Consider the following 12,923-nt stretch of genomic DNA (forward strand, 5'->3'; position numbering starts at 1 on the left):
CATGCATAGCCTTAGGAATAAAGTTCTCCTTTAAAAAAATAAATAAATAGCATACATCTTTGAAGTCCCCAGATTTCCATTGTGAAGATTTTTCTCTCATTGATGCATACCCCAATTAAGAGCCTTCCCTACTTGCCCATTAATATTTGCTATTATTCATTGAATGCCAATTTTTTTGCCAATTCCTTTATCTAGATTATTTATAATCTCTACAGAATTCTGTAAGAGTGCCATTACCCCTGTTTTCCTAATGGGAATATTGAGCATCTGAGTGGTTAAGTGACTTATTCAAAGCCAGTAGGAGACAAGATTTGAACCACATCTGTCTCCAAAGTCCAAGTTGTTTTGAGTGTCTTTTGCTGTTATTCGAAAAAGCCATGCTGAGATCAATGAAAGGGGTCCAAAAACATGCCTTAGACAGGATAATAAGAGGCAAACAAGGCCATGAGTAATTCAGAAATGGAATAATCAGATGTCGAGTATTCCAGTCAGATAGAATAAAAATCAAGCAGGGGAGAAGACAAAATTAGGTTATGTGTCACAACAAAATGTAGACTTTCGAAGGAAATGAACAGGAAAGGCAGAAGAAAATGGAAAAGTAATACATGGCAGGTCAAATAAAAGTAAACAAGGGCATATGAAACTCACAGGCAAATAATAAAATAGAAACTAGTAAGGAAGACAGAAAGGAATTAAAAAGGAATTAAAAATTCAAGAGAATGTATCAGTAGACAAGACAAAAATTTGCCTCTAAAGATGGATTTTTTTTTCCTAAAAGAGTATATAGAATCTGTACTGGCTTGATATATTGGTTTTGCTTTTCATCCTGAAAATATCATTGATAAACACTGTGTACATTAGACTATTTTTGGTTGGGACTGAGTATTGCCCATGGTGTTCCCAATGATATGAGAAGAAGCGTCCTGGTACTAAATGCCGTGGTGGCCTGGGGCTGAGAGCTTTGGCTTTGTATAATTCATGCACCCACTTTCATGTAACATGAAGATTGACAAGTGAATATTAAGTTCATTATGTGAAGGTGTTGCAAACCAAACTTGAAACTTATTTCTACCTCTCATTCTAAATGGAGATACTTTGTAGTGCTTTAGTCTACATTTACAGTGATATTAGACTCTTTCCATTTCCTTAAAAGTGTGATGGCATTTGGACATTCAACCATGCTCCTCTAAGAAATTAGAGTAGAAAAGAAATTTAGAAGAGAATGGCTTCTAATCTGCATGTCAATATGTATCTGACTAATAATCTATTATGTCTTCATTTGGAACAAATAAGCCAACTTGTGTTTCTTTTTCAATATATACATCATGTCTAAAAAATGTAAAGTCAATAGGCATGTAAAACGTTTCAAAAATAAATAATTTTATCAATTGATTGCCTTAAAAATAGATATCTAAATTGAGCTGCACTGACATTACTTTATACCATTACCTTGAACCTTCCTGAGAAATGTATTTTACTTAATGACAATAGAGCTTCTCTTTTCCAACTACCTGGAAGATAAAATACTGGTTAAAAAATGTTGAGCCCCTTTTCCTATTTAGTTATAGTGAAATTAGTTAACTCTATAATTCTCTCTTTTATAATTTGATTCTATGTAATGAGACCCACAAAGAGCTTAACTGCTCTGCTATTGTTTGTAAGGTCTGCAAGTTTAGTGAAATCTGTACCTTATATGAACTCTTCCTTTTAGGATAATTTAAGATTAAAGGCTGCTTAGAAGGGGGAAAAAAAGTCAATGTTAACCTTTCTCCTTTCTCTCCTCTTCAGCTACATCTACATCCACCACTGGGACAAGCCATCTTGTAAAATGCGCGGAGAAGGAGAAAACTTTCTGTGTGAATGGAGGCGAGTGCTTCATGGTGAAAGACCTTTCAAACCCCTCGAGATACTTGTGCAAGTAAGAAAAGAAATCCTGTGTGTGGCTTATGTCTGTAACTCCTTGTTTCAGATGATTCTATGTCTCATGATGTGTTGTTGCTTTTTTTCCAATTCTGTTGCATCATGTTGAATAATGCTATTTTATATGTAGAGGGTTTTAAAACATTCACACCATTCGTCATCACTCCTCTGTCATATCCAGAATTGTTTTTTGCTCTTTTCAATATGTGTGAGGCGTTTTTTGTTTTTTTTTTGTTTGTTTGTTTTTTGCCATATTATTTATAGTGCTGCTTTCCTTGTGGTTTTTCTTGTTGTTATTCAGAAAAGATGTGCAGATATCACAGAGGCCTATAACTTTTGATATCTACTTCTACATCCAATGTATGAATTAAGCTGTAGGATAATGTTGCTTTCTTATCCCAGTGATCACCCGCAAAATGAATAAGACAACAAAAAGAAGCAGAAGGGCAGAAGATTATTTACTGACATATATCTGTTACACTTGGGATTGTCTTATTGTTGCATAACTATTTTTTCAATGGAGTTTAGTTTTATATTGCTAGTAAAAAAAGAGAAAAAAGTAAATTGCATATATTTGGAAATGCATTGTGTGTAGCATCCCTGTGGGTGACAGCGGTGTTCTTTCATTTGTCTATGGATATATCTAGAATAGCACTGTCTTGCCAATGACCTGAAGGAGTTGATGCACCATTAGGAAGTATCCAATTTAGGCCTGGGCACAGTGACTCACACCTGTAATCCCAGCACTTTGGGAGGCCGAGGCAGGCAGATCACGAGGTCAGGAGATCAAGACCATCCTGGCTAACACCGTGAAACCCCGTCTCTACTAAAAATACAAAAAAAATTAGCTGGGCGTGGTGGCACACGCCTGTAGTCCCAGCTACTCTACTCAGCAGGAGAATGGCATGAACCCAGAAGGCAGAGCTTGCAGTGAGCCGAGATTGCACCACTGCACTCCAGCCTGGGCGACAGAGCGAGACTCCGTCTCAAAAAATAAAAAAAATAAATAAAAATAAAGAAGTATCCAATTTATTCTCTCTCAACAGGCAGCATAAGATAGTGATAGTATCAGTACATTAAATATTTAAACCCTGTAGTAAAAGCTAATAGGACTCATTAAAAAGTACATTTATTTTGTCATGCATTTTAAGTTTACTGTTGATATTTAGTCTACATGTGGTATATGGACTTAAAATTTGATGTGGGTATAAAAATATATTTAATGTTTTATTGAAATGATGAAAATACACATTTGTTTTGCTCTTCACCAATAGCTATATCCCAAAAGCAAGGTATGTTAAAAGTCGTTCCTTAAAAAATGTAGTATAGAACATCTAATAAATTTTACCAGCAGTCCCCAGCTGAAAACATGCAGTGGGGACGTTATTCTAAAGCAGCAATGCTTGTTCTAAAGGAGGGAAAACCATTTTGTCACAAAAATTGTTTTCTGCTAGAATATCGGCATGTGACTTAAATCTTGACAAGGAAGAACAAGTCTGTTAGAGAAGCAATTGAACTGATAGGAGCAATCAGCAAAATGAAAAAGGCACCAGAAGTAGTCAACAAGGCCATGTCGCTTTTACAGCACAGAAATACTATATAAATATTTAGGTGCCAATTCTAATAAAATCTTAATTATATTTATAAGTAAGGAAGTGCATCTTAAAAAACATATGTTTTAAAGACAAAAAGAGCAACGATCAAAAATGCCATTTTGTAGGCCATGTTTTGCTGCTCTCTGAGCTGTGTAGATTGGGTGTGTCTGTAACGTGCCTGATGGGACCTCATGGCTCTGAATAAGCACCTTCCAGAACTTCTCCTTTCTTGCACTCAAAAGCTCTTCTTTGAAAAAAGTAGATACAGTGCCAAGACAAGACAAGTTTTGGTGGTTGTATAGCTGATTTTATCAAAGACAGACAATTTGTAAAAGTAAATATAATCTGCTAGAGTGAATAAAAGACTTGGAGCCGGAACAGTAGAATTCTAATCTCAATTACTAAACATCTCTTTCACGGAAATAGATAGTTTTTATACGCCAAAGTGAAATGATAGGTAAAAGTCTTGCAAAAATATTAAAGCAAGATGAAATACGAGTATGAGGCCAGGTATATGCCTGTAATCTCAACACTTTAAGAGGCCGAGGCAGACGGATCTCTTGAGCCCAGGAGTTGGAGACCAACCTAGAAAATGTAGCAAAACACCATTGCTATAAAAAATGCAGAAAAATAATTAGCCAGGCATGGTGGCATGCACCTGTAGTCCCAACTATTCGGGAGGCTAAGGTGGGAGAATCACTTGAGCCTGGAAGGTTGAGAGCCAAGATCATGCCACTGCACTCCAGCCCGGATGACAGAGTAAGGCTGTCAAAAATAAATAAATAAAATAAAAAATAGAGTATGTAGAATAGTTCATTCCTTTTAGATCTGAATTATCTCATATGACTATGTTTATTGTTTAAAAAATAATCTTAGAGATTCACTTCTTGGTCATTAAAATATTCAAATCTATATGCTTGCAGCAGAATAAAAATCTGTCTGATTTAGTCTTTAGTTCTGACTTGCTGTGAATACAGCACAAATATCAGACATCTCCATATTTATCATAGCAAATTGGGATGAACCAGGTTTTTAGTTTGTAAGGTTTGCTCTGATCAAAATAGAAAATGCCAGAAGCTGAGAATTATAATCTATAAAATATGAGGTTCATTTGTTATATGGGGACACCTTGTTATTTTTTCCTAATCTTAAGCATACAGTGTAATTGTATTTTAATAAATCTCCTTGAAAAAGCATTTAAATTATAGGTCCTTAAATTCTTCTCCTTTTTAAACAATGTACCCATATTATCTATGTCTCATATTTTTACTTCTTCAGAAAAGCATCTGAGACCACTATATTTTAATTATAGTAATGAAATATGATCATTTTTCATCATCACTTTGCAAAGATTTACAAGCTGAGTGAGTACATATGATAGTTTCTCCATACCTCTAAGGAACCAGGGCAGTTCTTTTCCACATATTAATTTCAGCTGTTCTTTAGCCCTCCCACGTCCAATACAAAACATGCAATCGCGTAAGTGCTGTTCAGTTTTTTCATTTTAATATTGTGCCAACAACTGTAATTTTTCTTCACTCGACACAGTTTCTCATTAAATCTTAAGCCTAATCCAGTAGTAAAAACTTGCTATATTTTAAAAATCTTGAAGTGAAACATTTGTTACTCTTCTGATAATTATTAAAGCCCCAAGCCATCCTCCAAGCTAATTGTCTAGTGGATCATTCTTGCCTTCTAGTTCTAAGAAATTATACCTTTTTTTTTTTTTTTGTAATTAGGATCTTTTAGGTAAGTGATTCAAATTATTACTGGATCTTATCAGAAAGAAAATCTTTGACATCTATGATTTTGATAACTTTCCCCCTCCTTTGGGATGGTGACTTTATTCGCATATTAAAGCAAGCCAGAACCTTGAGGGAAGAATTGGAGAGTATATTTTCCATCCAAAATATTTCAAACCTTTCTCGTTACATGAAACTGTTTTTATTTTTAAAAATCCTGTATGTAAAATATCTATAGCATTAAAAATAATCACTAGTCAGAATTTAAACAGACATAATATACTAGGTCTTATGATAATACATTGTTCACTAGACCACTTGAATAGAAACAGAAGACATAAAAATATTGCATTGGCTCATCATGGTCCTGTCTATGAAGCCAGTTCATAGTTTCCATATGGCCTATCTGTCTAGAGCTAAGCATTGCTGAAGCATGAGCCACATCATTGAAAATCAGCTTTAGCCCTGACTAAAGACATGACTCAGAAACACCACAAGCATGGAAGTTTCCAAGTAGTCTCTCTGGTCACCTAATCTGCTGTTGTCTTCTTGGGAGTTGAAGTAGAAGATTTTACAGCAAATCTTTTTTGTCTCTCTGCTTAGAACAAGGTGTTTCGAATGGATTAAACATATTAACAGTGAAAAACTTCTCTGAGGAGAGGTTTCCGGATTGCTTGGACCTCCTCCTGGGGACTGTGTGGGAATTTCAGTGGTAGTTCTCATCCTTTATATTTTTTTTTTCTCTACAGTAATTTAAAATTTATTCTGTGGAAAAAATAGTTACTATTCCGGATTATATAAAGATGAGAAAAGAATCATTCCATTTTGTACCCTCTGATGCTTTATGTAGTCCTGTGGTTCAAAGAAACAAGATACATGAAATCAAACATGAAATTCTCCAGATTTCCTCTTGCATCTTTTCTTTATTCTTGTATATCTGTTCTTCTGAGCAGTTTCAGTGGAGAACTACTTGGGAAGATGTTGATGTGATTTTTTTTAAATCTAAAAATTATTTTATATCAGGCTGTGCTTATAAGTCCAATATGTTGTCCAGTGGACCGATGCGCCTTCATCTGGAGGGGATTAGAGTTTTAAACTACCAATCTTGGTGAACAGTCTTATGTCCTTTCACTTCAACTCTCTGGACGATATATTTATTTATAACATGAAGTTAATATGTTCTCCAAATTTCTTCCCAGGGAGTCAGTGAAATTAAATGAATTTATTTCTGCTAAAGTACTTTTAACTCTGGGGAAGCAAAATTTATTTTTCCTTATAATAAAAAGTAAATGGTAGTATTACATTCTCTCAGTAGACATTGGAAAAATATATACACCTGTTTTAACAGACTGTGTTATCATGTTTAATTTCTTTTTTTTTTTTTTTGAGATGGAGTTTCACGCTTTTGTTTGCCTAGGCTGGAGTGCAATGGTGCAGTCTCAGCTCACTGAAACCTCTGCCTCCCAGGTTCCCAGGTTCAAGTGATTCTCCTGCTTCAGCCTCCCAAGTAGCTGGGATTACAGACATGCACCACCATGCCCAGCTAATTTTTTGTATTTAGTAGAGATGGGGTTTCACCATGTTGGTCAGGCTGGCCTCGAACTCCTGACTTCAGGTGAGCCACTCACCTTGGCCTCCCAAAGTGCTGGAATTACAGGCATGAGCCACCACGCCTGGCCCATGTTTAATTTCTAATTCTTTATTTTATTTAAGAGTAGCAGTTTTATTTGGTTTGTTGGGACCACCAGCTATCTTTATAAATTTCTTTGACAGATCATTTAATATTTCTGGTCATTAGTTTCCTTATAATGCAAAAAACAAAAAACGAACTAAATTTGGAAAGATGGAAGGTATCTATAAACATAGACGTTTATAATTTTGTAAAATGAATGTTTATGAGGCCACGTAGGGCCCTATTATATTATACATTATTATAAGAGACAGGTATGAAAAACATAACTATGGGAGACAAAATCACAGCAAATATAATACATTAAGTTTGATAAAATGAAATATTTATCAAACTTATTTCATAATATATATTATGTAAATGAAATATTTATCAAATTTTGCCTGAGGTCGCAATTTTTTTTAATTTTTGCAGTCAGACCTTGGCGATGACCTTGAGCAGTAGGATATTAAAAACTCCCAGAGGTTTAGCGTTCCAATAATGGAACACCAGGCGTAAATGGATTAACATTTGTTCATAGAACAGCTATTTGCCAGGCATTTTTTAAAACACAGAGAAAATATAAGGAATGGTGTCTGATCTCTGGGAACTCAGTCTGTTTAAGAAAATGAAATTGCTAAAATAGAAAATCAGTGAGTGAATATATGCTAAATGGTACAATGCTGACTATTAAGGTAATACAAATTTAAAGAAGGGAAAGAAAAGACTGAAATAAGTTAGAGAAGACTTCTTAAATATAATCATCATTTATAGAGTCTTTCCTTTATATCAAGAAGGCATTGTGGTTGTAGAAATTCTTTTCTGAGACACGGTACCATGCAGCTTAATTCCAGGAAGTAAAACAAATGAACAAAATAAAAGAACTAAGTTAAACAGTGGAGCCACTTAATGATCTCTGACGGTCAGGCAGAGGACTTTGGGTATTGTGATAGCTAATAGGGAGCCATAGTAACTTCTGGAGCGGGAGAGTGGCACCATAGACATAGCAGATGTTTAGGGAAGCGAGTCTTCCGTACAGGCTAGAAGATGTCTGGGGACTAAGTAAGATGGGAAGAGAAAGTCAAAGACATCAAAGGCACTAGCTAAGGTTAACATTTTATAAAATACTGACATAATGATGCTGATGATAGTAACTTTTATAATATGTATTAGTAGCTGGTTAACATAATTAAACAAGGGGCAACGGTACAAACTCATAGTTGTGTCCTGCAGTCTCATCATCATGGCTGCAGAAAGAGAAATTTGGAAGAAATAAACAGGATATATACTGGGTTAGAACTTCCCATCCAGAAGAACACACTGCTAACTCCAATCTCAGCCTAGAAGAGTTCTTTCTTTGGAATCAGTGTTACACTTGCCTGTAGTACTTTTCTGTTCTTGAATATTGTAACATTTAACAGATACAGACAGCATTTATGAGAGCAAGTGGTGGGACTCATGTGGATCTAGTTAATGCGCTCTTCAGACAACCGTGTCTTCTGTTTCTTTCATGTCCTCGTGTATCTATAATCCTACTATGTGCTTATGAGGAATTCATTAACTCATTTAGACTTTTAACTCACCAAGGTAGAGTTGAAGAAAATTCTTTTGTTTTTATAGGATTCAGTTTAGGTGTAGTTTTGCCTAAAATCAGGTGCATTGACTAAGTGTTCTGAATAGCTTCGTTCCTCTCTTATAAAAATCAGTTGGGCAGCCATATACATTTATTGAGCTCCTATGAGACAGGCTCTGTGCTCATGCTATGGATAAAGTAGTGAACAAAACCATACTGGTCTTTGCCTGATGGAGTCTGTAGGCTACTGCAGGTAACAATCATGTTTCATATAGTTAATTGAATTATACATCACAGGTTTGCCAAGTGCTATGAAGGATATTAAGTGAGCTAAGGGAATGTACAATGAAAGACCTAGTCAGAGGCTGACTCTGCTCTGTGGAAAACAGAATAAAAAAAGAGTATGCAATCATACTCTTGAGATGTATATAGAGTCAATTTAAAGTATTTCATTGTGTATATATACCACATTTTCTTAATCCGTTCATCTGTTGGTGAACACTTAAATTGATTTTATAACTTGGCTATTGTGAATAGTGGATGAATATTTTAGCTAGATTGATTTAATGATTCCACGTTGTCTTCATAAATCATAACATCACTTTCTGCCCCATAAATATATACAAGTACAAATTGTCAATTTACAGGAAAACGAATACACAATTTTGAAATATTTATATTGAATGATTTAAGGAAAAAGTGAATATTTAGATGTTTTATCACAGAATGAGGCTGGTGAAGTGGATAGAGCTTTAAAGCCCCTCAGAACCCCTAAGTTGTTTGACGAGACAGGGAAACTTCCTCAAGAGAGGAAAACCAAACCACAAATTAGCAGTCAATATGTCATTGTGTCACAATGACGTGGAGATGTATGGGATGTAGATTGATCCCGCATCCGATGGTATTGTTTGACCCCCAACTTAAGGATTCATCATGTAGAGTAAACATGGGCAAGGGTTTTAGTCTTTCTGCAGATGAGCATTTCAGAGCAAGCTGTGCAAACAGAGATTTAGGAAGGGCACCAAGGTTCAAACAAGAAGTTAATTCACAAACACTGCCACCCTCATTATTGGGACTGTATGTCCTGGACATTGAAAAACAACATTTGAAAAGCCAGGAGAACTTAGGGTTTTTTTTCGTTTTGTTTTTTTCTCAGCATTTACCCATGAGTCTAGTGTGGCCACTCTATGTAGCCTCTTATCTCATGGATTGGAAACTAGTCCCCAGATTGTCATTAAAAAGAAAATGGAGGATATATACTGTCTGAACAGTGGTGGGGAGATATAGGTTGGATCTGAAGGAAACATTACTGGAACATTTTATATTTAATATTTTCTTTAATGATGTTAAAGAGGGCATTCCCTTGGGGAGATAAATGTCTTTTGCAGATGATGCTAGAAAGAACACTAAAACACAAATTAGAAAAGCATGTACAAACTCAAGAAACTTCACTTAAAGGTAGATAACAGAATGAGGTTCATCTTGGAAAAATGCAGACTAATAGTAACAATACATTTGGGAAAGAATAATCTACAACACAGATACTCAGCCAGTGAGTGGGCGAGTTCTGGACAGAATGCTGAGCTGGCTAAGAGGTGAGAAAAGTCAGTGTTTGCAACACGATACCGTAGGAAAACAGACCAGCACAGTTGGAGCTGGTGTAGACACTGCCACCTCGAGTTTACACAGAGAGAGAGCAAAGGCTTTGGTGTCTGATACTTACTCATCAATATTCCTTGATAGAGATTTGTTGATATTTCTATCATTTAATATTTGTAAATACAGATATCAAATAATTTCAAATACCACAGCTAGTATTGAGGAAAAGCAGACAGATAATAGGGACTTTTCATTTTTTGACAAGGTATTTTTTAAATTGTCCAAATATTTCACTGTGGAATGATGACTAGAGAGAGAGGAAATATCAGCTGTATTTTTTTTCTTCCTCTCGTCCCTGATCAAGGGAGGGTTTGATGAAAATGAAGCTGAGAAGAGAAAGGATGTCTAAGGATGGTTTATAAATTGACCATAAATGTGTGGTTTATAAAATTAGCCAACCCTAACTAGAAGTTTCTTGGGGTCCGTGAATATCTTTAAATACGTCTAGAATCTCCACCAAGAAAAAAATGGAAAATAATTTATTCAATTGGAATATAAAAAATATATAAAGCATTAAATTTATTTCAAAATACATACATCTATGATTGATTACATAGTAAGCATATCAGGATATTAACAGTGTATTGAAGTTATTATTAACCACAGTTTTTATTATACTGGTGCTGGGCAGAAGTTTGGTTAGTAGAATGCACTGCTTTATTGAATCTGAAGTAAACTGGTATTTCACTAACAGTATTTAAATTCAAGATAACAGACTTACTTTTAAAGAATCAAAGAGTCTTTTCCAAATTGCAAACATGTTATTAAAGGATTTTATTGGAGGGAGGGAGTCTGTGAGAAGGATACTGGGAATTTCTGTAAAAATTATTTGAGGCCAGACACGACAGCTCACGCCTGTAATCCCAGCACTTCGGGAGGCCAAGGCAGGTGGATACCTGAGGTCAGGAATTTGAGACCAGCCTGACCAACATGGCGAAACCCTGTCTCTACTGAAAATACAAAAATTAGCTGGGCATGGTAGTGCATGCCTGTAATCTCAGCTACTTGGGAGACTGAGGCAGGAGAATTGCTTGCATCTGGGAGGTGGAGACTGCAATGAGCCGAGATCTTGCCACTGTACTCCAGCCTGGGTGACAGAGCAAGACTCCGTCTTAAAAAATAAAAAAAAAATTGTCTGGGAGTCCACAGAGGAGAGTGTATCATAACCTATAAAAATAACAGACAGATGTTCAAGATTGACCTGTGTCAATCTTGACAATTAACTGTATGAGACTCTTCCTTTTTTTTTTTTTTTTTGAGATGGAGTCTCATTCTGTCACCCAGGCTGGTGTGTAGTGTCACAGTCTCTGCTCAGTACAACCTCCACCTCCTGGGTTCAAGCGATTCTCCTGCCTCAGCCTCCCATGTAGCTGGGATTACAGGCGCCCACCACCACACCCATCTAATTTTTGTATTTTTGATAGAGACATTCACCATGTTTTGGCCAGGCTGGTCCCGAACTCCTGGCCTCAAGTGATCAGCCCACCTTGGCTTCCCAAAGTGCTGGGATTACAGGTGTTAGCCACCACATTCGGCCTGAAAGTCTTGTTTGATACAATTGTTCATCAGATACGGACACTGTGGTCTGATCTTAAGTTCATTTTCACCGACATTTTGTGAGAGCCCATTATGAGCCAGGCATTGTGCTAGGCATTAGAGATACAAAATGATCAGAATGTGATCATTGTCTGACAGAATGTGATCAGTGTGTCACAGATCATCACAATACAGATAAGTGCAGTGAAAGATCAGGATAGGTTGCAGTGCAAGAGCCAAGGAGAGAATTCTCGCCAGAGCATAGAAATGGGTGATGGGGAGGTGGAGGGCAGGGAAAGAGTGACGCCTAAGTTCAGAAAAAACTGTGAATTTTCACCCCATTAATAACAAATATAGAATAAACATGATCATGTTAAGAGCAAATACTAAAATTTTTAAAAACCCTGATTTCCATCTTCTAATCTGATTAATGAAACAAATGGTATATACATATGCATATATATATACACACAAACTCTCACACACACACACACACACACGTATATATATTTAAAGCTACAACAAGTACTTGTTATTCAGATCCTTAGATTACTCTCAGACATAAAATTCTTGGAATTTGCTCAAACTCATGCCAAAGCTTATTGTTCAAACTCAGGTTTGATTTACTGTTATTCTTACCTTCCAGGAAAGTGATGGATTGAATGTTTAACATACAATGTTGATAATAGAAATGTATCAGAAGCCAGTCTCCCTAGTCTGTTAAAAGTAATTCCACAGAATTTCACAGAGCTTATAGATCAACTGAGTTTTCATCTGCATGTGCTTTCTCTACATAATCAATGCAGTGTGCAGTTTGCTTATGTAGAAACTATCTCAGTTTCTGCTTTTCCCTTCCATCTCATTTGGCAACAAATTTAGATGTCTCTGAAGGCTACATCCTTTTGTTGCTGAACACTTGAGTTTCTTAGGCACTTGCAATTTGTTTTACCTCAACAGTTGTCTTAAAAGTCCATTTTATCAAGAAGGATTTTTAGAAGTCATTGAGTTCTGTCTGAATGCATTACCTGACTGGTAATGCATTCAGAAGAAACGATGTTGGGGTTTTCTAGCAGTGATTCCATGTGTTAGAATAAGTATCATTTCCCAGAACCTTAGTGGAAAAAGAGGTCTTTGATAATCACTTAATTACATCCCTTCATTTTATCACTGAGGAAAATGTGGCCCCATAAAGCAAAATAGCATGTCCATGTCCAAACAGCAAGATACCA

General features: G+C 36.0%; 1 protein-coding gene across 5 annotated transcripts in view; it reads left to right on the forward strand.

Annotated features, from left to right (window-relative positions):
- LOC116461984 (pro-neuregulin-1, membrane-bound isoform) overlaps window positions 1-12,923 on the forward strand; it is a 231,432-nt gene that overhangs the window by 183,796 nt on the left and 34,713 nt on the right. For all 5 annotated transcript variants that reach the window (XM_032144112.2, XM_032144113.2, XM_032144111.2 and 2 more), the window contains one exon: window positions 1,789-1,918. In XM_032144112.2, the coding sequence (XP_032000003.1) occupies window positions 1,789-1,918 (130 nt within the window). The remainder of the gene's footprint in view (window positions 1-1,788; window positions 1,919-12,923) is intronic.

Source organism: Hylobates moloch, unplaced genomic scaffold, assembly GCF_009828535.3.
Source record: "Hylobates moloch isolate HMO894 unplaced genomic scaffold, HMol_V3 SCAFFOLD_22, whole genome shotgun sequence".
NCBI classification, from domain to species: domain Eukaryota; kingdom Metazoa; phylum Chordata; class Mammalia; order Primates; family Hylobatidae; genus Hylobates; species Hylobates moloch.